Source organism: Nyctibius grandis, chromosome 6, assembly GCF_013368605.1.
Source record: "Nyctibius grandis isolate bNycGra1 chromosome 6, bNycGra1.pri, whole genome shotgun sequence".
NCBI classification, from domain to species: Eukaryota; Metazoa; Chordata; class Aves; order Nyctibiiformes; family Nyctibiidae; genus Nyctibius; species Nyctibius grandis.
Window position 1 is genome coordinate 85,117,072 of NC_090663.1, and position 27,964 is coordinate 85,145,035.

The window sequence follows — 27,964 nt, forward strand, 5'->3', positions numbered from 1 at the left end:
GAGATAACTGAGAGAGAAACATTTACAGTCTGAGTCTCGGCTGAAATGATTTCGCCTCCCGGGCAGAAGATTTCCTTCTCGCCTTCATGGGAAGCGCCTAAAGGAGAGCACCTTGGAGTGGTGATAAATGTGATTATAAGAACCAGAGCAGACAGTTAAGACTACACAAGTAAGCAAATTTATTTTAAGACAGAACAAGTATCGTGGCAGACAACAATATGCAAATTCAGTTGAGAACAGGGGTAAACATCAGACTTTGTTTTCAAATCGATACAAAATATAGTCAGATTTTATTTTGTCCAAAAAGCAGCTCGCATCGGGGTGGGGGTAGGTGGGAGGGGATGGGTCTGTTCACGTGTGTCACCTGCAAAACCTCAGGCTCGGGAGGCGGCTCCTCTGCCAGTGGAGATGAGCGATGCCGGGAGGAGACGGAGGTGCCTTTGGGAGCTCCGGCTCCCCTTGACTCCAATTTTCTGCCTCTGTCTCATAAAAAGCCAATTCTTGCCACAAAACAAGAGGCAGGTTCATTCTCTCCATGACCCTCAGTGCCCACCTACCACCTATGTACAGATGGGGCGGTCACAGGGATTCTGGCTGCTTTTTAGGGTCGGGCATTTTTGAAGGCACCTGCACCTCCTCTTCCTCGCTGCCTCCGGATGGATTGAGCGGCCGAGCCTGAGAAGCCAGCGAGGGAGCAGCTCACCTCGGATGCCAGAGGAGCTGCCACGGCGTGAACAGGACGAAATCCCCTCCCGGTGTGAAGGTGCTGGCGTGCTGCTTTCTAGAAAAGCCATCCCAAATAAAAGCAGACATAGAAAACATTAGATTGTCAATGATGCTTTGAAACAAATTCAAGTTTATCATAATTTTTTTTTCTTTTTCGTGAGCGCGCGCGTGTGTGTGTGTGTGGTACAAACAGACAAGAAAGACGTCGTGAACTTCAAGCTCCGGATCGGCATGTCCTCAGTTAGCGTCCGCAGAAGCACCATCGGATACGGAAGAGTTAGCACCAGAGAGTTGGGAGGACCTAACTGATCACATGCGTCCTTTGGAAAACCTGGGGGCGGCGGGGAGACATGTGGTACGGTTCCATGAGAAACAATACAAGGCAATTCATGAGTTTTCATACAGTACAATACAGTCACTGATCAATTAACCCTTTCAGTACAGTACATGACAAGTAACACTTTGCACCCTGTTAACACTAGGAAAGGAGGCTTCGGGCCGGAGGGAGGTGGCTGGTAGTTCAACCCTTCTGCCTTTTCATTTCAGGGTCTGCGGATTGCTTCAGCTGGTTTTCAGACACGTATCTGTCCCACCCCACCCATCCCCAGCCTGGCTCCTGGGGGGATGTGCTGGGAGACTGGGATGCCGCCAGTCCATCCACCCGCAGCAAGGTCTTCACCCCACTTGTCCTGGTTTGGCCAAGGAAATGGAGAGCCACCGCCCTTCTGCCCCGCGCCAGCCACGGAACAATGACAAAACCTCAACTTTGAGCTTCCTCCTGGCCAATTCTGGTGCCAAAACACGCAGAAAGGGCTCAGAGGTCGAGTCCAGACAGCCCCAAAGCCAAACCCACTTCTTCCCCCGGGTGTAGTGAGAACAGGGTCCATTGGAAAAGTGCTAAATTACAGTACATTGGCATTTCCATATGTCAACTATTGAACAGCAAAACAGATTGTTTGAAAACAGAATCAGTATCGTACAGTAAGTTCACACTTAATTCTTCACCGTTTCTACACTTGTAACACATGCATTTTATTTCCATTAGTTTAATGCCAGTAGGACCAACATCCTCCAGAACAATGATCTAACATTAAACAAAACTTCCTAAGAAAAATATTAAGCATCACATAAAGTTCCAGAAAAACCTGTTAATTAGCATCACAAGGTACTCAGATTTACATTTAGGACTTTTCATGCCATGACTTGAAAACACCTTTTGGTTAATATCCTGGGGAGTGGGGGGGGAACAAACCCAAAAAAACAAACCAACCCCAAAAAAAAAAGACAACAGTTGGGGAAATAATATATCTATCTATATGTACACACACACATGCACGTACGTGTGGATAGGTGCATGGGTGTGTGCGCATTTTGAGACTGCTTCCTGCAACGCACCTTTTGTTTTGATAAACTTGACTCATTTCAAGGGTATTCGCATGGGTCCAAACAGACTTTCAAGGAAACAAACTCTAAACGATCAAAGCAAATTGAAACATCTCTCGTGGAGAAAAAGAAAAGGTCGGTAAAACATCGCCTGTGTGTCGTTACAACGCGCTTCCCATGAGCCATCTTAAAACCCAAACAACTAAAAATCCCTACAAGAGCTTTTTTTTCCACCTAAAAGGGTCCTTCCAAAGCGAGAGGTGCTGTGCGAGGCTTTGCATTGGGGCCTCACGTGTGCCGTGCGGGAGAAAACGCTTACTGTGACCTTCCCGAAGGACGAGATACCAACTCCGAGGGGCAAAAAACTACACCTGCGGGGGGAAATAAAAAAAAAAGACCTGTTCCACATCCCTTTTTCTCGCGAGCCTAATTTCCAAGGACTTAAGGAGACCGGTGAGCTCGCTGGGGGGTGAATTTTCTGAAGGGTTCACCTATATCCTGGTGACAGCGAGCGGGATGTAGGCTCTGAGTCACCGAGGTACCTCCTGAAGAGGTTGTCCCCTCGGCCGCTATTGTTTTGGGGGGCTCAGCTATAGCAGCAACATCGCCAGGTGCTACTTCTTTAAAGCTAGATTTGTAGGGTTAATTTGGCTGGGGGCAGAAAGGAAAAAAAAAAATAAGGAAAAATCTGGATTCTATTTACATTTACATTTTTAAATCCAATGACAGAGGATATAAGAGCGTCATACTTCAGGCTGCTCAAGGTTTGTGTTTTTTAACCACCTTCAATACCCAAACCCATGAAGGTCTATTCAAGAAGGAAGGTTGAACTGAACCCAAGCAAAACCAGCCACCAAAAACGGAGCTGGTCAGGAGAAATACTTCATCTGCTGCAACAAGCAAACCCAACACACCTATTTTTTTTGTTGCCGAAGGTTATTTCTCTCATGTCCGCTTGCTAGCAGTGAAGGAGAAGACCTAATTCACTTCTCTCCATTCAAACTGATCATGCTGTAATGGAGGGGTTTATCCATCAAGTGTCACTGGGGAGAAACTCCCACCAAGGAGTACTGCCAGAGAAGGACTTGGATCGACTATCGGCTCATCAATGAGGATGAGCAGAAGTCCCAAGTGTGGGTACCCCAGCGTGAAAGAAACATATCACTCTCGCAACCACCGTGATTTATTTGCTGCTATGGAAAACCCACGAGGGCTTTTAAGGAAGCAAAACACCATCAGTTGGTTGAGAGTGGACCGTTTGGGACATCAAAACCCAGATTATTCTGCATCCCAGGGATCAGCATCCTATTTCAAATCGTAGAGATTTATGACTATGTTTACTACAAACTCTACCCTACTGATTTCTTGCTGGCAAGGGAGCTCTGGTCCCCGACCATCCATACTGAAACACCACAAGAATTTAACAAGAACAGCGATGCACATCTGAATTGCCTCCTAACACGAGACCTGAGCAACTCCTAACACTGCTTTTCAAATTCAACAGCAAACCCCACGGTTATTATGCGCCATCTTCTAAATCATCTCTAAGTCTTTTTACTTAAAAATACCTTTTGTAGTTTAAGCCCACGACCAATCTCAACAGCACGTTCAGTACAGGCACAATGATGGCTTTTATTGCAATGGCTTCAGCACAGTCTTTATTATAGATACCAGCATCTCAGACTGGTTTTAACTTTGCCGTCCCATGGACTCACCCTGCTAATGCAGACCGGGGTCTCGTACCGAAAACAAGAGCATCTGCCCTACGCTCCTCACCCCGGGTCTGCTTCGCATCCTGCGGTTCGCTCAGTTCCAAGTGTAAATTAGATGATCTTGCACCATCCCGATCCCTTTTGAGACTTCTCCTGTATCTTTGGTGTTTTAAAAAGCCATGCGCTTGGGTCTCCGGATAACCTCAAAGTTTACAACAACCACGTCTGCCTGGACGTCAGATGTTTGTTCTGTTGTGTAAAATAAGCTCGGATGGGTTTAGTTCCCTAATTTATAAAACCGCTAACGGATACGTAATGGAAGTCAGGCACCAGACAGTGGTCACATCCACCTCAAAATGATCTTCTGATGGCCCGTAAGTAATTCACACCGCGCCCAAGAGGCTAAATAGACTGGGGAAAATAAACAGTTCAAAACTCAGTGCTAATAGTACTTACAAAAGTGCAGTGCTCAATAGAGTCAGAAGCAAAGTGACTACTAGTACTTAAGGTGCTAGTTTCAAAGTCGGTTTGGTTCAGTGTCCGAAACACGGGATAGCTAGGGGTGAAATTAAAAACAGACAGCACTGCAACTGCACATGCCACACCAAAAGTGCTTCAAATCACACCATCGCGGAGAGATGCACAACGCTACGGCTCAGCTTGTGAACACACACGAGCAAACGACTGACACCTTTTAGGTTACGATAAAGAACAGCTCCATGAACTCCATCACCACAAACCCATTCAGAAAGCAAGTGGTCACAGCCTACGAAAAGAAAAACCACCCCAAAATCAAGAGTCTTTTGGAACATTTACGAGTCTTTGCAACTATGATACTCAAAGTCTAGCAAAAGCAACCCTGGAAAGCCTGCACAGTGTCTGCAACAAGCTTCGCCGACGCTTATCATGCACTTTACAGAGGAGTCGCGCCGCAGACTGCCTCCTTTTACACGCTATCTTACACTTAGCCTATTTACCTATTTATTTGTGGTTTGCTTTTTTTTGTTTTTTAGCTTTCTGACTATGCATTAAGCTGGCTTTTTTCTCTTAACCACCCTACCAGTCAAAGGACAATTAATGTAAGAACAAGACAACAAAGGCGGTCTAGTAAACATTGACGTTCCTAACATCCCGTCTTCATTTTCATGAAGGAAAATGCTCCAGAGGAGGACTTTGGATCACCACGCTCCTGGAAAAAGGCTGGAAAAGGAGGATTCATCCTGACGGACATCAGGCACTTCCCCTTCCTCTCTTTAAACACGTGCTTCCCACCCACTGCCCCATCGCCTATTCCAGCTGCTGACATCTGCTTTTTTGTTCCCTCACATTTTGCTGCAAGCCCAACCCTACCTTTATACTCATGCTGGAAACACAATGACTCTGCTCACTAGAAATGGGGTGCAGGAGATCTCCCCGCTAAGGTCTGCGTTGGTCCCAGTCCTCACCCAGGGCTGGAAGCGGCTCCTTGCAAGCTGGGACATGCTCCAGCACTGCCCTTCCGTCCCTTACCTCGGGAGCTCAGCGCTTGCGAAAACAAGGTGTTTTATCCCAAAACGAAAATGGCAAATGAAAAAGGGGAAACCAGACCTTCAATTCTACGTTTCAGTAGGCACCCCAAGAAAAGGCCACCGAATAGCACAACTGTCTCCCCAGGCCCCGCACGCATCACCGTCAACTCTCCAAGTGTTGTACAAGGCAACATCTGTCTGTCCAGCATCTAGTACGTCTGAGCCAGGTCCAAACCTTTTTTAGGGGGAAAGTTCTTCTTGAACAAAAGTATTGGCTTGCTGGAGTTGGCAGGGTATGTTGGGTAGGCTTCAGGTAGAGCTGCAGACATTTTCCTAATCAGAGGGAGATGGTTTTTCAGAAGCAGATAATATTAACTCCTCAGCTGAAGCACACCATGGCTTCATCGTAAATGATGGTGGAGCCTCGCGGGATGAAAAGCAAATCGTTGAGCGTGACGCTGGGCAAAGAAGCATCTTGCAGGACCGTATTCCAGCCTGAGCTTGCAAGACTGGCATATCTCACCATTTACTATACGTAGGCGCTGGGATAACATTTGGTTTAAGTACCGTTGACCTCAACGTTGAGACCAAACCCAAACATTGTATGTATGTAAAAGTCACCAGTGTGAAAACTCCCGTACCAAAACTGCTCATTTTCCAGGTATTCTTATAACATGTTCTTTCCTGTCTTCTGATTGTAAGGATTTTTGGCAGATAATTTGGAAGTGGATAATAAATCTAATGCTAGGACAATGCATCAAATTGCACAGTAGTTTCCTGCACTGCTCTCACCAGGAAGTTTTCACACCGCGTTGTATCTTTGCTGCTTCAGTTTGCCCTAAGGACACACCATCGGCCACGTCTGAGACTCTTTGCAATTTTGCCTCCGCCTGGACTGGAAACCCTGTTAAATTTTTAAAAAAGAAAAGCTATTACAGGTTTTCTGGGAGAAAAGACTGCGTGCTAGCCCGTGACCTCACCTTCAGCCCGAGCTCTGGATTTTAAAGGCATTTGTAAAATCCTGCTTCAGCCAGCGCGCTAGATTTTCATCTCAATATTCTTGGCAACCTTTACGGTCTCGAAAAACCCCAACTCATTTTAAAGTTTATTAGAAGTGATGTTTTATTTTTGGAGGTTGAGGCTTTTGCTGCGTCGAAGCAGCCACAATTAAACGCTGATTTTCAGCGGTGAATAAAGCGATTCCCAGGCTGTCGCCGAGTAAAATGCGATCCCAGATCGCTCGGTATCAGAGGCGTAACGCGAACCAAAGACACGGGGCCATTTTTAATTCTATGCTAATTATTGCAACAAAACCCAGATCCTGCAGCGGAAGACTGATTCCGGGAAGAAATAATCATCCATCTTTTGCACTCCCAGCCGTGCCGCTCGAGAAGAAGCTTATTTACAACATGACAACCTCCAGAAAAAGGCTGTGTTATCGTCACCTGAAAAAGCTGTAGATATTCACATCCGTGCTGCTGCCGAGCTGGGGGTGCTCTGCCTTGGAGTATCCTCAATGAAACTAAACACTATAAACTTCAAGAATAGGAAACCACATCCAGTTCGACAAATACCAGCTGTAGGGCTAATGCAACCCACCGTACCACAGAAATGACGCTTGGAGATCCCTGCTTTGGAATTCATGCTTTCGGTTTAGAGAAGGAAAATCATACCGCCTTTGAATTATTCATATGTGAAAAGATGCTTTCAATAAAAGCATCAATGATGTGTAAAACCAAATGAAACCCCAAATGCAGACTTTCTGCATTTTGTATGGTTATTGAAACGTGGACGAGAAGCATCTTTTCTCCCCTCTGCACAAAAACAACATAAAAATGCCTTTTTTGGCATGCAGGCAAGAAAAAAACAATGTATAAAACCATGAACCTGCAAAGCAGTTGTGAAAGGGATGCAAAAAGCCCCAAGCAGCAGGCATGCAATCTGTTTCTCTTCCCCTACATACCACCGTAGTCCCTGGAGAGGCTGTAACACAAGATTGCACTGCGAGACTGTCTCATGGAGACGTGAACCTGCACCTTTGGGTCACAAGACACCGAGCGCCTCGGCAAGTCCTCCCGTTGCAGCAGTTTCTCCTTGACCATCAAGACACAGTCTTCATCAAAGAGCAAAAGTGTCCAAGGGGGCAACGTGTACGTGACAAATTTATTCACCGGGACCTCACAACCACAGTTGTTGCTTCTACGTGGGCATGCCACCACCAGCAACTTGCTACCTTGGAAAGGGCTCTGCTTGGTGTCCTCCATCTCTCCTCGCTGGGTATCCACACACGTTGCTAGATGTTGATGATGCCTCTGTCCAGCATTATAAGACACGTTCCTGGGCGGGCAGCAGAATAACTCCAATACATCGCCCTGCTGTAATGATGGTGCCTGAAGACGGGAACATTGGACCACAGGGATCACATGTTGAAAGCAAAACATTTTATTACCAGCGGTTAAGCTTCATAATGCACACTTATGAGCAAGATAGAGGTTATATGGAGATCACTTTGCGCACTACCAACTACAGCTTCTGGGATTAAGTGCAGCAGCTGTCAAGCGGTACGTAACAGAAGCAGTGGAAAGAAAGAGAGAATAATGTACAGTTGAAACAGTGTGGGGGGGCAGCTTGGCAGAAAACAGTCCCCTAACTTGAAATTCAACCAGAAAACATTGAAGATAAGAGGGGACCGCTTTTGCCTGGACGGGATGACACCTCTACAGTCAATGGATCGAGCCTAGGTGCAAAGCAGGATGCTGCAAACACAGGAGCTCCTTCCTCACTAATCGCAACCCCTTCTCGTGGCACACAGGTGTTTATCGGAAATTCTGCTTCGCCATGAAGGCAGAAAGGTGGATGACAACTTATCTATAACCCAAATTCAGTGTGGTTGGCTAGCTCAACGACAGTGCTCTGCAAACGCTCGCCTGGTGTTGATTCAGATGTGTGATTTTTGGTTTGTTTTCACAGAATCACAGAATCAATCAGGTTGGAAGAGACCTCTGGGATCATGGAGTCCAACCATTGCCCTGACACCACCATGGCAACTAGACCATTCTTTAAGTTTCCATGCAATGTTTTTGACAGCAAATGCCATCCCGAGATGGTTTCTAAAGAACATAAGTTTCTTGCAGCACGAATTGCACCTTCAATCTAAGATCAAAAATACAGTTATCTTTCCTGGAGGTCAGAGGTCACGAAAAAGCTATTTTGGAGCATCTACGAAAGAATCACTAACATAGTTTAACAGCACCAGCTTTTTTAGCCCAAATCAGTTTACCTTCCAGCCAATCTTCTACAAGCAGCTTGAAATTGCATCAAACTCTGTCCAGAGGAACGCTCTGTTCTGATCTCCCCTTTCCCGATATTACAGCTCTTATTTCACAGTAGTTTCTGCATTCATACAAAATTCAAAGGAGAGGGAGAAAATGCCTTCACTAGTAAAAGAGGACTCCAGCTATTGCTAGCACAAACCCACCATTTTTTCTTCTTCTAGAAAACAAACTGCTTGGCTAGAAAGGTGGGAAGCTCTTGGAAGACTGAAAGCCTGGAGGAGGCTGGTGTTTAGGCTGAGGCAAGTGAAAAATACCCATGTCTCAGCCTCTTACTTGTTCTCTTTTGCACAGCATCTTCAGCCTCGCCGAGAGGAAGAGGTCGGCGTAGAAAGACGACCAGAAAGAGCAGCTCTAGGGCTTATTGCAACAGCTCAAGGGCTGCAGTATGGAGGAGGAGGATGAACTTCACTTTGTGGAGAGCCTGAGAAGGTGAGGAAGTTAAGAGGATCTTCCACTTGGTGCTTTCTCTTTCTCTTCCTGTGGCACAGAGGGGCTGAGAAGGCTGCATCTCTCTGCAGGAGGGCACTTCAGGGCCTGTCTCAGGAGGAGGTTCGGAGATAAACAACGGGGGTGGTAGACCAGTCCATCCCAGGGAGCCGCTGTGCTCTCCAAAACAGCCTGCAAAGTCCACACCACGACTCAGTCTTGGCTCACGTCTCCAGAACTTGCTCCTCTAACTTTCTGTTCCTGTTTTGGGGGGCTTGCAGAAATACTTTGGGGGTGACATCTTCTCCTTTATAGGTTAACCAGCACAAGCGACTGCATCTTTGCCAGGTTTGGAGTCACAGTCCCTTCCTGTTCTTGGATCACCTTGGAAATGGCAAGAAGCTTACAGAAACCGTGGGCTGCTGTTGAAACCTCCTGAGGCTGTGGGTTGTCTAAAAAGGGATAAGCACGTTTAGGGAGGTTATCCCTACTTTAAAGGGTGTGTCCTAAGAGCAGAAAAGAGGCGAGAAAAGCAACAGGTTAAACTGCAGTTTGCTGCTGCTGCAGGGAGGAGTAAGTGGGCACCGCCTCTTCCTTACGCTCTGGATTGTGGGTTTTCTGGGGGACGAGCACATATCAGCACAAAACATGCACTGCCAAATAAACTGACAGTTTAAAGCTGGTTTTAAAAGAGAAGTCTCTGTAATATGCCTTCACCAAGATAACCCACAGTGGCAGCATCCGTGAAAATGTTCATCAGGTGACTCCAGCACCTCCATCTTCGTCTTTTTTTTCTTCCTTTTTTTTTTTAAATAAGATAGCTAGAAGGAACTTATCACTTGTTAATTCAAAGGGTCACCCCTGACAGCGCTGAGGGATGACTGTGATGGCATAACCAGAAAATGCAGTTACCAAGCGCAGGATGCAGCAAGCTTACGAGCAGACTGCATGCTGGCACACGCCGATCCCAGGACAGAGATGTCTGTACGCTCTCCAGAGAGGCTGCCTTGCTTGAGCACTAGGCAAGGGTTAAATATCCCATGGGGCAGAAAAGGAAGGCTAAAATAGTTGGGCTCCTGTGGTATCCAGGATAAAGCTGTTTACGCCTTCCCTTTGTAGTGATACCGTGATATACACTACACGTGGGCAATGGTCCCTTGCCTAGCTCAGGTCGCTGTTGCCACTTTGACCCAGGTCCCATGTGCAAGCTCTGATGGTCCCTGGTCCTGGTGGCTCCCTGCATCGTCACCCACTGCAGCAAGCAGAGCCAGCACAGGACCATAAGAAAGTAGACAGGAGACTTGGCAAAGGCACAGCTCTTATCTCAACATCTTCGTACCTACTTTGCTGTGGGTATGCTCATCCCACGTACCTGAATGTGCTCACCCACATCAAACCCCTGGGTCGATTCCCAAACCGACGTGGAAGCACCTTGCTGTTACACATGCAGAAAAAAAAAGCAACTCTAATTCTTCTGCAACCAATTTAAATGTCCTGGGGAGGATGAAATCCTGGCAACATTTAGCTCAAGACGCATGCTTCCAGACTGCTGTTCAGAGGAAGCAGCTAGCCTACGATCAGCCCATGATCCAACCCGCCCCAGGTAACTGGTTCATGCAACCCTACTCAACATGAGAATGATCACAGAGGGAATGAATGCCTGTATGGTTAAATAACTACTCCTTTGCTGCAGCATCACCACAAGCCCCACAAGAACCTGCCTCAACCTAGAGTTATCATCTCCCAAAGCCCCACTGTCCATGCAACGGCTGCAGAAGCAGATGGGCGCTGCAGAACGGGATGCCTTTGGTCCCTGGAATGGTTAAGGCCAAAGAATACCAAAATAGACACAGAGGAAAATGACTGCCTGGGAAAAATACAACCAGCTACGCATCTTTTTGTCCTACATCAGCTGCAGCAGTCAGCAAACGTACGGGGATGGAGGGAACCAAGGCACATTCGAGCTTTGCACAACATTTCCAGAGAGGTTCATAAGCCAGGGCTTTAGAAAAGGTGGTGAACCTCTGAGGAAAAACTCAGTTTAGGGCTCTCGAGCCAGGCTGTCCATGAGACATGAACCAGACTGATAAATACTCTTAGTGGTCAAACTGGGAAAAGGAAAAGCACAACCAGGACCAGGCCCTGTGAGCAAAGTGAGAGGAAAATGTCCCTATACGCTGAGCCATATAAACATCTACAGGGGTTGCTACCCATGCTGCTTTAGTGACCTTGATGTTTTTCAGCCAGACAGAGCAAGAAATAAAATGCCAGTTCAAAGGATACGCTCTGAGGTAAGAGGCACGAGGTTTGGTTCACCTTGTGAAACACGGTGCCTGTTCTCAGCTTTATAAGTAAGCGTTTGAGCCTAAAGACTCCTTCCCTAATTTTACCAGGATGAGGGGGATTATTAAAAATGCTTAAATGAAAAAACTTCAGTGCTAACTACAAGGAGGTGCACATAACCTTCGGGAAGCATCCAATGAAACCTTTTGTATCTCAGAGAGAAGGCAAAGGAGATACACTACAGCTTTAAAAGACTTGAAAGTAAAATAATTTTTGATGATTAGGGGTAGAATGGGAGATGGACACATTAAATTGACACCAGCTGACAAAATCCCCTTGCCAGAGAGCTTTTAGAAGCTAGAAACACATACATGGTTTAGTCAAACAATGTTTTAGGGCTGGCCCTTGGGCTTAGTTCTTCCTCTGGTATTTACCACTGTGAATTTGCAAAAGCAATCGGAGCTCAGAGAAACACAGCAGTCTGCCCCAAAACCCCTCCTGGATTGGAGGACGAGCTACCAGCAGGCTAGTATAATCCTGCACCTGCCATGAAAGGCGAAGAGAGAAGAAAAGCACTCGGCACGCATTAACTGAGTTATAGGATCTCGGAGAAATACTACTGCAAAGAGCCGAATCAAAGCCTTGCCCTCTCTTCTTGGCTGTCAACGGCCTCTGCTCACCCCTGCTGTGGCACCTAGCTGGGAAAAGCTCTTTAAAAAGTGGCACCAGCACAATACTACAGTTTTCAAACTCTTTTCAGAGCGTCTCTATTGTAGACTATTGCAGTCTACAACTACCTGAAGGGAGGTTGTAGTGAAGTGGGAGTCGGCCTCTTCTCCCGAGCAACTAGTGATAGGACAAGAGGACACAGCCTCAAGCTTGGCCAGGGGAGGTTCAGGTTGGACATTAGGAAGCATTTCTTTTCAGAAAGGGTCATTAGACATTGGAAGGGGCTGCCCAGGGAGGTGGTGGAGTCACCATCTCTGGAGGTGTTGAAGAAAAGCCTGGACATGGCACTTAGTGCCATGGTCTAGTTGACATGGTGGTGTCAGGGCAACGGTTGGACTCGATGATCCCAGAGGGCTCTTCCAACCTGCTTGATTCTGTGATTCTGTGATTCTGTCTCAGCAAAGAGACCGTCCTTGGAGGCAGCTCAGTTCCCTTGCAAACATCTGTTCTGACCAGCGCTATAAAGATCTTGGGAGGGTTTAAAAATCTGGAAGAAAAAGCAGCTGTCGTGAATGCAGCCTGAACAGAAACACAGCTGTTGACTGCGCACTGACTTTCATTTAACCCAGACTACTGCTCCATCACCTCTCCTCCGCCTGAACTTACCTCCTTGGATTCTCCCCACGAGCTTCCCAGAGGAGGGACGGTCTTTTCACATCAGGTAGTTCCCGACCACGCAGCAGCACAGCAAACTCCTCCATGCGACGCTCAAAGCAAAAACGACAATTTGCAAAGCGGCAACAGTCGAAGGGGAACTTGCAGAGACAAAACAGCTCCTGTTCAACACTGATTACTGCAGGAAGGGGTGGGAGCAATGTGAACGCCAGGCTTTGCCCCCTGCGAGCCCTCTGGCTTGCTCCCGTTCTGCGAAGCCGTCGGGATCTGCTGCTGCCAACACACGACGTGCTTCAGCTCACCCTGTACAGCGTTAACGCAGAACAGCAGGGATAATTAATTTATGTTAAAAATACCAGGACTGCATTGGCATGTTCAGCCTCTCCCCTAGGAAGAGGAGGGAAGAAAGAGCAACTGCTGCTTGACAGATGCTAGTCGTATGCTTAAATGCACTTCTGGAAGGTGGTGGGATAGACGTGTTGAGTGATTATAGAGCAGCGTGAGAACCTGCATGGAAAAGAAGGAACTCCTCTAATAGTTATACCCACACGAAACTGTCAGATCTCCTCGCAATAAAAATGTTACTAAAGAAAATCCAACTTTCAGTGCAGCCAAAGCTTCTGGGAGGTGGGAAAAAAAGCCCCAAACCCAGGTTCTTCAGGCAGTTATCTGGCACGGCGGGGTTGGCACTGCTTGCAGCGCAGCCGGGAAGGAGGTGGCAACACAACCACGTTAAGACAAGGTAGCTGAAAGGCTTTCTGAGTGGCATAACATGTAGCCTCCCCACCCAGGAAATCAATAGGGGGGTGTAAAACTTATCTGGAGGAAGGAGGGACATCCCCATGGAAGACAGAGCTACCTGGGACTGAATGCCAACGCTGAGTGTCTTGCTCGCCTGGGGATATTTTTTTGCAGGCCCGATAACACCCTGATGCTCTGACTGTGTCATAATATTTAGTATTTGGGAGAATATTTCATATTTAGGAGGATGCCCGTTCATGGGCTATTTTTTCTATGTCCTCTTCAGAAACAAGCAGAGGCATGAATGATAGATGGTGTTCCGCCGCCCCACCACACAGAGGAAAGATTTCTATTACAAAGCTTCGTGGAAAATGTTGTATTTTAATAGTCCAGATTTTCTACAACTATTAAAGAAGGGCAAGAACTACAGTACAGGCAGAGAGTGAGAAATTACTGCCTTGGTAGTGGCTCTACCAAAGAGGACCCGGGAGCACGCAGAGTTACAAACTGGTCCGGAGGCAGCAAGCACGCCGTTGCAAAAAAACAGTGTACTGAGTACACAAAACCTTGTATCGTTTGCAATCCTTCTACTCAAAGCTGGTAAGATCGCAGCGAAAACACCTCTCCTGATTTTGGACTCTCTAATTCTGGCTTCAAGAAACAGACAGACTCATCAGAAAGCAACAAGAACATGACGAGGGCTAAAAATTACCCTTGTTGGAAGGCTTAATTACGCATAGAGAGCTTAATTACGCAGTCTCTTACAACTTCTCCTCCTCCTCTAGCATAGAGGTTTCTTTTTTATTCATCATTCTGTATGCAACCCAAGCCTTACCTACGCACACCGGCCAAACACTGCGTACGTATCTACTCAGTACGTTTCACACCAAGTTTCCTCTTGTTTCGCTTTCAGAGATCACCAGTATTGATCAGTATCATCAGATCATCAGAAAAACTCTAATTCCAAATGAACTCATCTTTGTCACCCCCCCTTTGAGGTAGGGAGGCATCACTCACCCCATTTTATCGGTGGGGAACACAGGCACAGGCAGCATAAAGCCAAAGTGATCCAGCTCCACTATCAGGAAGCCCAGCTTGAGATGCCGACAGCTTTTCTGGAGTTCTCGCAATTATTGCAGCACTTCACTCGTTCAAAGCACAGCTCTCAGCAGCTGTTAACACCGACCGCTTCTGCACGTCAGGCCCCAGAGTACCGACGCCGGTGCCCAGGAAAACAAAGGCGATACAAGTGGTTCTGCAAAGAGCCTTGTTAGAAATGACACAAACCCCTCTGCAAAGACAGGCACGGAGCTTGTTTCTTGAAAGCTGCTTGCTTTCCCTCGGATCCCCTCCAGCCTTCACCAACACCTTTCTTCTGCCATGGAAAAGAGAAGCTGCCCCATTGACAACATAACCCTCCATCACACCGCCCTGACTAGTTCCCAGAGCAGGAGGTAGCCAGGGCAGCGTGTGGAGCAAGGCTCCGGTGAAAAGCACATGCCAGCATCCATCAATTGGGATGGCATGAGCAAACCTTACGGGCCACCAACACTTGTATGCTCCCCTAAGCTTCTGCACGTATTCCTGGGCAAGCCTCCCAGCACGGTAAGAGCCAAACCACCAGAGTCTTCAAAAGCAAGCTGCAAAAGCAATAACTCCATCCGTCGGACCCGCTTGGCCCCGATGGGTTTGTCGGACAGACTCGACGCTTGCAGAGTGTGTTACTGCCGGACAGATGAGCCCCAAAGAGGAAGGAGACCCAGCCAAAGAGACCCACCTTGGTCCCTAACAGCAGCGTTAGGATCCAGGTGCTCTGCCTCCTCCCTCGGCTCTGCAGGACTCCAGAGCCAACAGTGCCACCTACTCCTCCTACCGCAGATAAAACCATCGTCATGCTCTGCCATTCCCTTGAGCACGAATCTCGTCCTCGCTTCCCTCCGCCCTCTCCTGCCTTTTCGTTCCTCGGCCTCAGTGGGAAGCGTTTATCTCTGCTCTCACTCCCCCTCTCCCTCCGCATCGTGCCAACAACATGAGCTCAGAACAACGTCCAGATGGGAATACTTGTAAGAGCCCGAGGTTAACCCGTGTCTTTTATCCCACGTACTCTCTGCTGTTTTGAAATGCAGATTCTATTGCATGCGATTTGTAGTGTAAAGATCTAATGTTAACAGTGTAGTACGTTGATATTGCTCGTGAAATCTATCTCCCTGCTCGTATTGCACGTTGAACATCTCTGATATGGAAAACAGGAGACAATAGCTAATATTTCAACATCTTAAAAGGGAAGGACCTCTTGGAAACAGTAAAAAAATTACTATTTCTAATATGTATATGCATATATATATATTTAATATTCCTCCCTCCCTTCTCTCTATGTTAATTTGTGTGTCACACACATAAATTCACAGATGTTGTATCAGCACTGTGCTTAGCAGGGCTGGGCAGAGAGCCTGAGCTTCAGCTGTCTTCCAGCAACTGACACCAAGGGCTCTCTGTTCCTCCAATTAATCTCTACGTGGCAAATGATCAAGGTGAAGAAACACCTAGATGCAAACTTCTGCCCACGGGATGGATTTCCCCCACCACGGCTACGAAACCCATCTGACCGGCTGCATTTCCAGCCAACAGCTCCAAGGCAGGAGCCATTATCCTGCTCTGTTGAATACTAGTAAGTAGGACGGGTCTGAAACACCCAAAAGATGGAGTATATCTTTATCTACTTACGGTGGCTACTCTGTACGGAGCTAGCAATTTCCATGGGCTACTCCGAGCGTTTCGAGGTAGCCTATCAATTAGGAAGATGGATTAGCAAATTGTTAATGATGGTTTTATTGGGGTGGTGGCCAGGCATCTCGAGGCTAGGCCAGTACCTCTGGATACAGCACAAACACAAAACACATCCAACAAGCATGAAAAGGCCAGAAGGTACATCCAGCGTACACCTTTCTAGGAGTTAATGTACCTAAGAAAGCCCCGAGGCTGCGGGTTCACGTTTCACATGATGCCTCGGCGTGTGGAAGGAACAATCTAATTACATCCATCACAGAAACGCCCAAACGACGTCCGGCTTCTAAAACCTCAATTTATGCTTTGACGTTTCTGGAAAACCAATTTTTAATCCATGTCATCTATCAGGAGTTCCTGATATTTTATTTTACCTCTGTGCTTTAAAATACTGGTGCCTTTATGGAGGTACAGGTGAGGAACCCAACGCAGGCGTGACAAAATAATAGGAAGAAAAATCAGTGTCAGCCCATGAAAGCTGCTGCAGATTTTGGAGAAACAGAGCGGCGCAAGATCTGGCTTCAGCTTTTTCCTAAACACCCGAGTCCAGAAGCACCTTGTCCCCTGGCTGGGGCTTTTTTTCCTGTGGTCATGACAGAATTCAGCCATTTTTAGGCAAGACCAGATCACCCCAAAACATCCACAGCCGTGATTTCGCAGCACTGACGGGCTAAGCGATAACGAACCGCAAAGCGTGGAGGACGTGAAGGGCAACCGAGACCCTTCACGTGCACCACAGTCTCACACAGGTTTCCCTTCTACCCAGAAGAAAACAGCTTAACGGGTGAATCTCCAGATGCTCAAATTTGCTTGGTTTTGCATCTACGCGATGAAATTTTAATGACTCCAGCTGGAAGTGGAAGGACAGAGGGGACAACAGAAGACATCACCACGCTAGCATTAATAATGTGAAGATGATATAGCCACTGCCCCATGGAGAGGATGCCCTACAGGTGGGACACAACTCGTGTATACAGCATCCTCCACAGGTACCCAAGGGGACAAGGTCCCCTTGTTCCACTCTTACTTGGATAAACTCTTTATTTCAAATACAACCTTTACTTGCAAGGAACGGAGGGGTAGGAGGGGAAAGGTGAATTTTAGACATCACAGCACGTTAAGTAATTAAAAATAAAGGTCATTTTAATTTTGGAGGAAGCAGCATAGAAAACTAAACAGAAGGTATACTTTTCTTTAAGAATTATTTTATAAATTGTATATATATACTGTATGTACAGTAAAAGTAGGAATGCCATGGAACTAAAACCGCTTATTAATTAATTTTTGACCTAGTGCAAAATCTGCCCAATAAAAAATACACAATAATAAACCTTTTTCTGCTATAAAAATCACTATCCTTGGATAAAAGGGCTGCCAGTCAAGCGAGTAGTAGCCTTCCTCACCACTACCAACTCCCTTCCCTGTGAGTTTAGGTCACTTCAATAGGCCATAGGGAAAAAAAAAGATGCAATCATTAGACAACAACATCATTAGCAGAGAAGAAGTGTGCTGACATTGATTTTGGTATGTGCTTGCTTTTTTGTTTTATAAAGAATGGGTTTTTAATACTTCTGCCTGGGATTTTATGAACATGGTAGTAGAGGTTTGCAGGGCCAGGGGACTGTAAGGTGGCATTGAAACACGACGTGGCCGGCAGTACCTGCAGCTGCCTCTTCCTTACAGCTCTCGCCTCACCTCAATGATGCCTCCAAGGAAGAGTTTTGCCTTCTTTTGACTACGTTTTCCCTCGCAGCCTTGCCGAAAACCTAAGGGATGAGAGTGCTGAAGAGCAGAAATCTTACCAGGGCCACGACAAAACAGCACGCAACCAGCTCTGGGTGAAATAACGCGTTTATCCAGACCGGTGGTAGGAGAAAACTGCCCCCTCTTCAGCCTGCGTCCTTCAGATAAATAAGATTATTTTGCTATGAGCTACTACAGGCTACAATATACTCACATAAATATATTAATGCCTATACGTGAATATGAATTTGTATATATCGGATACAGATAAGACACACTTACGACGACGAGTAGATTACCAATAACCGCTGCAGCTTCTCGCTGGGTGAAGTCCATCATCCAGACTCAACGTGGCGAACACGCGACGGCGGGTTTTGCCATCCCCTCCAGCACGGGTCACCCTTGCTGCCCCAGTGCAAAACGCTTCCCAACCCTCCGTTAGCGTGCCCCTGCCTCCGTATTTTACCCAGAAAGCCGGCTCGATGGGCTGGACTCAACACAAACCCCGCAGGGGCAAGGCAGGGCAAGCCCCCCCAGCCCTTTCCACTCGGGATAAGGTTTTTAGGGACAGCTCCAGCTTCTGCGCCAGCAGAAAGCCAAGTACGAGGGAGCTGCTGGGCTCGGCTTTGTTGAGACTATATGTGAAAAGCTTGGTTTTAAGCCTCGGCAGCAATGTGGGGGGTCCGATTTGCAGAAGGGGCGAGGAGCCGCAGCGACAGCAGAGCTGAGGATGCTCAGCAGCTCTGCAAATCGTAACTTAAAGAAAAAAAACAACCATCCCACTCTTGGTGGTTTGAGAGGATCCTCAATATAGCGCCTGTCCTCCTCTAACATCCGAGTGGAGCTGGACCAAGCAAGTACGACAGGTCTCTAACAGACACGTGCATGCAGGAGACGGCTTCTTTCAGCACTAGACTACATCACCAAAGCATCCCCTTACCAGAGCGGGAGCAGCAATGTGCTCCTAGTATTATTTACACAATATAAAGTGCATTATGATTTAATTATTGAACTGACAGACTTTCTGCCGGGACCATACAATTTCGCAACAGAGGTGAGGGCTTGAACAGGAAATTCTCTCATGAGAGAAAGAGGTTCAGACTGGTGCTCTTCACCCTGTCCTCCTAAGGATTGTTTTTTGGCCGTTCTTTCTAGTGCAAATAAGCTTGTGTTTTCTCAAGTTTAAGGGACGTGGCAGTTTCAGGGCATCAGGAATGAACATTTAAAACGCATTAAGGATTCAGTGTTCCCGAGCACCTCGAGGGGCCCGCGTTATCGCCACGCTCGGAACCTGAAGACACGCTGCCAAAAAGAACGAGGAACCCGTTTCCAGATCTCACCGTTCAAGCCTTGCGTTGCTACGCTTCGAGTGAGTCCGTGCCACCCTCCAACGACAAGACCCGCAAACATCGGTGCTTTCCATCGCGGTGGAAACCTGTGGCTAGTGGTTTACCCACGGGCGATGGGCTACGAACGTGAAGATCCCCATCCAGTTTCGGATACTAAGGTGCATCCCGTGCCGGGGGAGTAAATGCATTAGTGGGTCCTACAGGATACCTGCGTGCCAGAACCGAGCCCGACCTGCTAGCCAGCAGGCGCTGAATTCCTGGGTGATATCTACAATAAACTAATGCCATCAGAAGGCCAATTCATTAACAAAAGATAACGTTTCTTTAAAAAAAAAATGGGCAGCAATAAGAAAAGTCATTTTGCATCTTTTTTCTTTTAAAACGATGAAGAAAACATCCCTTTCCAATCGCTTTGCCTGTCGCAACTATTTTCCTCAACAACGCTACAGGAACACGGGGAAGGCATGAACAACACACGTGGTCACTCAGGCTAATTCCAACGTAGGAGCTTTTACGATCCCTTGAGGCAAAGGCAGTGGGACAGGGAGATGTCAAGCTCATAGGGGAGGAATGCCACGTAGAAATGGGAAGGAGAGCGTAAAAAGTCAGTACATTCATAGCTCCGGTTTGTTGGAACATAAGTTATTTGTTTACTCCAGGCACTGTGATGGGCAGCAGCAGTCAGCGATACGCCAACGTACGCCTCAAGGACTCATTCACTAAATTCTGGTTTCACACCAATAATAGGATGTAGAGTTATTTTAATGTTGGTTTTGTTTTAATTGACCTGTTAAAACCATGGGGACCAAAGCCCTAAGAGCGACGGTGAACCAGTACCCCCTTCAAGCCCCAGCTGATTCACCGTGCTCCGCTGGCTGTTCAAGTGGTGGAGTGAGAACATCTCTCCGAGAGTTGAGAAGGTACCTGAAAGAGTAATCTACGCAGAAACGGGTGGAAGTGTTTGACATTAAGCCAAAGGCTTGGTTGCTGTAACTGCTATGTGTGGTTTTACCTAAAGGGGGAATCACCTAAAACAGTGAAATTAACTTTCTTACTTCTTGTCACAACCGTAACATTTTCCTAAAGGTTCTTTGGTGACTTTGGTGCAAGCTTTTATTTTTTTTTCTTTTTTCTTTTTTTTTTTTAAAGTTAAAACAGATCGACTAGTTTTAGTACCCAAACTAAAGTCCAGATTATCCTCTTGGTTCCCACCCCTGCCTCCCCAACTTTTCTCATTATGGTTAATGACCTTAACAGGTAATAGCATTCCGATCGAGCGTGGCCGTGCAGCGTGCAGGTGGGTCCAGACTAAAAGCAATAAACAGTTTGGTTGGAGATTACGTTTCTCAACAGATTAAAAAAAAAACCAAACATGTAATGGTTGCATGGAAAAATAGCTGGTCCACGTGCACACTAGGCCACCCTGTAAAAAAACTATTCAAATGATTATAAATATCTGATTAGACAGAGTAACACCTACTTAAAAACAATCTTAAAGGTGGGCAACACGTTACTGGAAGTACCTGGAGCTCAATCAAACTCCTGCTGGTTTCAGAGGGGAAGGAGCTGGTTGCCCAAAGGCTGGAGAAGCCCCTTACATTGTAAGTATTCATGTTTTAAGAAATGATAATGAATTTTCAAAATCTTTCATCAACCTCCTGAACAGGTAATTGTACACTTGTTCCCTCCAGGCAGAGAGTTTATATCGTGAGATGTAAAATTTATGTTATAGAGCAGGATGACACTGAGACCTGGCGGTGGGTGATCGGGAATTGAACTGCTCCATGAGGGCCCCAGCTCTGAGCGGGTGGGGAGGGGGTGATGGCAGGGCACGGATATTATCCCTTAACACCACCACCACCTGTAAAATCAACACGACAGAAAACCTGACGCGGCGTTAACCACGGCTTCCGAAACATGCTACGGGTAAGTATGAGAGATGCCTTCTTATACGAATCTAATGGTGCACCAAACCCCCCAAAGGTCTTTCTTGCAGCTGAAGGAGAAAAAAGCCTGGGTATTTTCCTTGCAGGGGTAACATCACGACCGCATTAACCTCGTTAATCGAGCCGGGAGCCTCGATCGTGGCGGTCCCTCCACCTTCGAATACCCTCCCCACAGCCGCCTGCTGGAACCCATAACACCCCTAATACAAAAATACCTTGTGAAATTTCAGACAAACGCATTAAACATAAAAAAATCACCAGCCTTGCATGAGCAGAACACATAGATGAGGAGTGGGTAATTATTCATTGCCATTCATTCAGAAGGCTTTAGCACTCAAGTAGAGCTTCGCTATCCTGGGACACTCGGGGTATTCGGTCAGCACAAAACTACGAAACGAATAACAGATCTTCAGCTCTTCACCAGCACGTTATCAAGGTCTGACCAGTCATCGAGGTTTTACCCACACAGACTATCGTTTCAAACGCAATAACCAGCAGATGCCAATTTTAAACCTTTCCCTCTCCTCATACACGTACCAGCAATTCACACGAAGTCGATTTTTGTCATAAACGCCCTACGGCTACGCTGCTCAGCCTTCTGACCAAGCACGGGCAGAATTCAGTCCCGGAAAACCCATCATAAGCAGAAACCGATACATTTCAGCATAAGGTTTGGGTTTTGTTTTTTTTTTTTATCACATTGAAGTGCAACACAAGCCTTATCTAGCCTATTTAAAGGTCAGAGTGCTGGATTTTTCTGTGCTGATACACGTACTTCCATAGTCTTCAACACTCGAAGCAGCTGACTCATAGAGACTCGGGAGGTCGGTACTTTCATAAGACATACGGAGATGTTTTGGGCGTAATTTCACGTGATAACCAGACTCCTAGAACATTACAGACTGGAGTTAGCAGGAACTACCGGAAAAAGACTTTACAAAAAAATGGGGAGACTTCAAATTACTACAGCTCAGTCCCTCTCACCAATTTCTGCTTGTTTTGTTTTGTTTATTTTGCCAGACAGCCAGTCCAATGCACTCTATTCGAGACCCTCTTGCTCTTCACCACTGTCCCCTCTGGCATCCATTCTTTTTTCTTTATGGCTGTTGTAAATTCTCCTCATCTCTTCTTCGTACTTGATAAAATTTTCCCCAAACCGTGTCCACGCTTTGTACGGAACCGTGATGGTGTTACGGTAGGGCGGCCTCACCTCACTTACCTTGAGGAAAATGCCATACCTGTTGGATCCCGCGTCGAAGTAGAAGCGCTTGTTGTCCACTCGGAAGGAGGTGCCCTCGGGGAGCTCCGGCGGCTCATCACCTCCCCCCCGCCGATCCTCTATATCCCCCTCGCCGTACTCTTCGATCAGCTGGACCAAAGCATCCCTGAACTCAATCATCCCTTGCGCTGGAAGGACGATCGTCTGCTCCTGTCCCAAGCTGTGGCCAAAATACCCCATCATGCCAGGTCCCCTACTCATGGTTTGTCTAATCCGCAAGAAGCGGCCCCGCTGGTTCTCCTTCAGGTCCAGGTAATACTTCCTGTTGTCCCTCTCGATGTACTCCGTTTTGAGGACGCTGTGAGGGTGCTCTTCGGAGCCGACAGACACCGGAGGCGACGGTGGCGGGTGCTGCTGTCGCCTCCGGGGATGCTGCTCTTTGCCATTGCTGTGCTCGTGCCGGTGACCTTTCAGGCCCAGGTGGGCGTAGTGCTCGATGAAGTCCCCCAAGCAGTCCTTCAGCTCGGCGGCCACGGACAAGGAGAGGGTCAGCTTGCTTTTCCTGATGTTGTCCTGCCTGCCTCTTCCTATCCAGACCTCGGCGATCTTCAGGAAGCGGCCTCGGGAGCTCTGTTTCACATCCAGATAAAATCGCTTTTTCTGGATGTCCACCCTCTTGGAGGCCAGCTCCTGGATCTCCATGCAGCTCCCCTGGGAGGAGGCCGGGTAATGGTACTGCTGCTGGGACTGGGAATAAATGCTCCTGTGCAGGCCAGAGCCTCCCAGGTTCCTTCCTCCTCCTCCTCTCCCTCTTTCCATCTTTACCAATCAGCTGGAAATAATACATAACAGAGACACAGATGACAACATCAGCATCAGGGGCCTGCTCGGCTTCTCGGCAGTGTCTCTGTTTGGCGCTGCTTTCCCTACAAAGCCGCCTGCATCCCTCCCCGCTGCCACGGCACGCAGCATCGCAGCAAAAGGAGCCCGGGTGCTCTTCCCCTCCCCTGCTCTGGCTCCCGCCAGCCGCCCGACTTGCCATCTGTGCCCGCCCAGGCAGCCCTCCCTGCCCTGCAGACCTCCCCGTGCCCCCCGGCCCGAGCATGGCAGCCTGCCCCCCGGCCCCCCAGCCCCATCCCTCTGGCACTTACAGACCCCTCCAGCTGCCCCAGCGTCTGCTCCCCTGCAGGGAGTGGGTTGGGGTGCCCCCACGCTGCTGCATTTCCCCCCCATCACCCACCTCTGCCCTTCCCCCCCAGGGCACTGGGGTCCTCCCCACCACTGCCCCCCTTCCTCCGCTACCCCCAGAGCTGCAATCTCTGCACCCAGGGCCCTCCCAGCACTGCTCCCCTGCCCCCCCAGTGCACCCAGAGCCCCAATACTGCCCCCCCAGTGCCCTCATTGCTGCATCTCCTGCCCCAGGGCCTCCAGAGCTTCACCTTCTTTCCCCTCAGTGCCCCCAGTACTGCCCCCCGACTGCCCCTAGTAGTGCCCTCCTGCCCCCTCGCCCCAGTACTGCCCCTCCAGTGCCCCCAGCACTCTTCCCCAGTGCTCCCAGCACCCCATCACGGCTCCCCAGTGCCCCCATCAGCGCATCTCCCGCCCCAGTGCCCCCAGCGCTTCACCTCCTGCCCTCCCAGTGCCCCATCAGTGCCCCCCCTGTGCCCCCCATCGCTGCATCTCGGGCCCCAAACCCCCCAGAGCTTCACCTCCTTCCCCCCCAGTGCCACCAGCACCGCCCCATTGCCCCCCAGCACTGCCCCACTGCCCCTCCGGTGCCCCAATACTGACCCCCAGTGCTCCCAGTACTGCCCCCCAGTGCTCCCAGTGCCCCAGTATTGCACCCCCAGCGCCCCCCAGCACCGCATCTCCCGCCCCATCGCTGCCCCCCCACTACCCCCCCTGCCCCGCCGCTCCCCCCAGCACTGCCCCCCGCCCGGTCACTCACCCCACAGCGCCCATCGCCGCTGTTGCCCTTCAGCCGCCGCCGCCGCCGCCACCGCCCGCAGCCGGCGGCCCCGCCGCCCCCCCCCCGCCGCGCAAAGCCACGGGCTGGCGCACCCCCGCCGCCCGCTCCGCCCCGCCCCGCCCCGCCGGCCCGGCCCGGCCCCGCCCGGCCGAGGAGGGCAGCAGCGGCGGCGGCGGCGGCGGCGGTGGCGGCGGCAGCGCGGTGGGCGCCGCGGGCTCGCCGGAGGGAGCGCGGCCCGCCCGGCCCCGGGACTACACTACCCACAATGCCCCGCGGCCGCCGGCCCGCCGCCCCCACGGCGCATGCGCGTCACCTCGGGTAACCTCCCGCCGCCGCTGCCCGGGGAGACGGCCGGCCTGCGGGGGGCGGGGGGGCGGAGCCGGCTGCCTCCGTGACGTATAAACCGCGCGACGCGCCGTGACGTTAAATGCGTGAGCCGCCGGGGGCGTGGGAGCTGGCGCTCGGTGAGTGGCGGCGCTGGGCCTGCACCGGGAGGGGAGTCCGTGACGGGGGGTGAGGTTTATTCTGTGCGGCCCGGGAGGAGGCCGGAGCGACGGCGGGGGATGGAGTGGGCCGCCTCCGAGGCCGCTGACGGTCCTGGCCTGCTGCGGGTGCCACCGGGACGCTGACCCTGGGGGCCGGGAGGCGGGGGTGAAGGCGCGGTGGCCTCTCGGGGTGAAGCTGCCCGCCCCTGAGGGGCTCCTGCTGCGCGGGGGGGCCTGGGCTGCTCGCAGCGTGCCCGCCCGGGGCGGAGGGACCGTGAGGCGGCGGTTTGGCCCTTGTATGAAGACTCCGCTGTGCCGAGGGGTCCCGGGCGAGCTTGGGGCAGGTTACGCCGTCCTTGGTCGGCAGCCGCCCGTGCGGCGCTTAGCGCTCGGTTCAGGTTCTTGGCTTAGCGCTGGGAAGGAAGAAATTCTTCCTTCCGTCCTTCTAGGGCGAGGGAGGGGATTCTGCCCCTCTGCTCTCGTGAGACCCCCCCTGCAGTGCTGCGTCCAGCTCTGGGGCCCCCAACATCAGAAGGACATGGAGCTGTTGGAGCGAGTCCAGAGGAGGCCACGGAGATGCTCAGAGGGCTGGAGCACCTCTGCTGTGGAGACAGGCTGAGAGAGCTGGGGCTGTTCGGCCTGGAGAAGAGGAGGCTCCAGGGAGACCTTCTAGCACCTTCCAGTACCTGAAGGGGCTACAGGAAAGCTGGAGAGGGGCTTTTTACAAGGGCAAGTAGTGACAGGACAAGGGAGAACAGTTTTGAACTGAAAGAGGGGAGATTTAGGTTAGATCTTAGGAAGAAATTGTTTCCTGTGAGGGTGGTGAGGCACTGGCCCAGGTTGCCCAGAGAAGCTGTGGCTGCCCCCTCCCTGGAGGTGTTCAAGGCCAGGTTGGATGGGGCTTGGAGCAACCTGGTCTGGTGGAAGGTGTCCCTGCCTGTGGCAGGGGGTTGGAACTAGATGGTCTTTAAGGTCCCCTCCAACCCAAACCATTCTATGATTCTAAGGTGGGTGATGCCACGGTGAGCAGTGCTTGCTCCTGTGGTGATGTTACCAACAGAGCTCTTGAACTCGTAGGGGTTTTTTTTGAAAATGTGTTGCTAAAGTTGTAGGGTAGCAGCTGGTGATGTGGGTGCTGCAGGGCGTCCTTTCGTTGTTGGGTTTCTAGACTCTCTGCTGCTCACTCTCATTTCCAGCAACTGTGGTTCCCAGGAAAAGAAAGGCTCTAAGGCATCTTTCTAGTGACTGTTTTGTGGCTGGTTTAGTATTAAAATACTTTTCGAAGTTGTCTTTGAGGTGGTAGTTGGTTATACCACTGCAGGTAACGGAGGGAAAAATTCTGCCTAACCTAGACAATCAATTAAAAAATTAAAAGGTGTTTTGGAGTGCTGAAGAGCTGAGACAGCATGTTTTGCCTAGGATTTGTACCTTCATGTTGGTCAGGAAGTGCAGCTGGAAAGTATGTTCTTACTAAGATGGTAGTGGCCTAATTTAATTGTTAAAGTGTATTGAGCACCTGGGGACTAGTGGGGAGAAGCAGGATGAGAAATTTCTTCTCCATGAACTGCTTTGCTCCATCTCCAGGAGGACTTCTACATCATGCTAGCAGCAGTCCAGGGAGAAGCTGGAACAGCTCTGATCAGTCATTCTTTGAGGGAATTGGAGCAGGATTTCCTCGTTGTGAGCAAAGAAAAACCCAGTTGTCAGGGCTGAAAATCTCCTGCTGCTTTGGACAGCATGTCTTCCTAACTTAAATCTCTTCTCCCAGGGGATGTGCCCTGCTTTCTGATGCCCTGAGAATAGGCTGCCTCTGCTTGGTGAGCTTGTTTTGTTTGAGTCTGGGGCTGGCAAATTCATAAGTTACCCCAGCTGTCATCCAGTCTACCCCAGAGAGCTTGGCAGCATGTGCCTTGTTTGGCTGTAGTTTGCCCTAGAAATTCTGCCTGGTTTTTTCTTATCTTGGTTGTGGGCTTGCAGCTGTGAGGTCCTGGGTGGGGAATTCAGGCCTTGTGGCAATGTTTGTGTGAGTTTGATAGATCTTGGTTTGAATTTGGGGTTTTCTGGCTTCATTTGTGAGCAAGTGCAGCTGACTGCTTTTAAGCTAAATGGCTGGTTCCTATGCTGTTATCTAAAACCCCAGATAACTAATTATCTGTCTAATGACAGCTGTGCTGACCAGAGATGGCAGTAGGTTTACTCCTCTGAACAGAGTTGCTGATCTCTATAAAACTAGACTGAATTTTCTTTCCCAGAAGAGATTTTACTGTGTTTTTTCTTGTTTTTCTTACTGACATGTGAACAAGACTATAATGCCTAAAGCTATGTCAATGTCCGTTCTCCTACACAAAGCACTTTAAGTTCAAGGTAGTGATCTTCCATAACCTTGTTCTGGCCTGATGACAGTAACAGCTCATTTCTGTACAAACTATTGACTGTTCTATTTTTTTGTTCTTTTTTTAATGTAAAAGTAACAGAAATGTGGAAAAAATGAATAAAACAGATTTGCTACCTACTAGTCTGCAGAATAAATATCCAAAGTGGATGCTTACACAAAACCAAGAGGGAGTTTCAGGTGATAAAAAGGTATGTTATCACATGGGGGAAATGTAGTTGGTTGCAGGCTGCATAATAAAACAACATTGGACCGTGTGCTTTTAGTTGGACTTGTGCCTCTGATAATTGTCAATGTTTACATATGAATGTTACATATTAACTGTAATTAAATTTAGGTACTCTTGTGTTCTTCCTGGTTGAGTTAGCTTGTTAAAATATCTTCTTTTTTTTAAATTAAAATATCATGTATTGACCAAAGGCTGTTGCTGTTAGCTCTGTAGCAATTTCTTCCTGACAATCTTGAATTTTGGTGACAAAAGCACCAAAGTATAAAGGAGCTTTTGGTGCATGGCCCACCTGGTGTTGTGGGCTCTACACCAGCAAGGCCTGGGGATTTTAATCTGTGTAATTGGAGAGTTCAGGTTGTAGCCTGACAGGGGAGTTTCTTCTGGTAAGGC

The 27,964-nt window shown here is 49.0% G+C and overlaps 2 protein-coding genes across 6 annotated transcripts in view; one reads left to right on the forward strand and one right to left on the reverse strand.

The window, feature by feature from the left end:
* Positions 1-194: 194 nt before the first annotated feature.
* Positions 195-24,504, reverse strand: PURG (purine rich element binding protein G). 3 transcript variants are annotated; one of them, XM_068403782.1, is made up of 3 exons: positions 24,448-24,504; positions 22,519-23,331; positions 195-2,480 (listed from the first exon to the last, which is right to left on the reverse strand). In XM_068403782.1, the coding sequence occupies exons 2-3, from the start codon at positions 23,316-23,318 to the stop codon at positions 2,312-2,314; spliced, it is 969 nt and encodes a 322-aa protein (XP_068259883.1). In that variant the 5' UTR covers positions 23,319-23,331; positions 24,448-24,504; the 3' UTR covers positions 195-2,311. The 3 variants fall into 3 exon arrangements, with proteins under 3 accessions (XP_068259883.1, XP_068259884.1, XP_068259882.1); XM_068403783.1 differs by lacking the exon at positions 195-2,480 and adding an exon at positions 19,135-22,167; XM_068403781.1 differs by lacking the exon at positions 195-2,480 and having other exon boundaries at positions 19,135-23,331.
* A 2,922-nt stretch (positions 24,505-27,426) lies between these two features.
* Positions 27,427-27,964, forward strand: part of WRN (WRN RecQ like helicase) — a 39,505-nt gene continuing 38,967 nt past the window's right edge. For all 3 annotated transcript variants that reach the window (XM_068403777.1, XM_068403779.1, XM_068403778.1), the window contains exon 1: positions 27,427-27,536. In XM_068403777.1, coding sequence (XP_068259878.1) covers positions 27,441-27,536 — 96 coding nt within the window. In that variant the 5' untranslated portion in view covers positions 27,427-27,440. The remainder of the gene's footprint in view (positions 27,537-27,964) is intronic.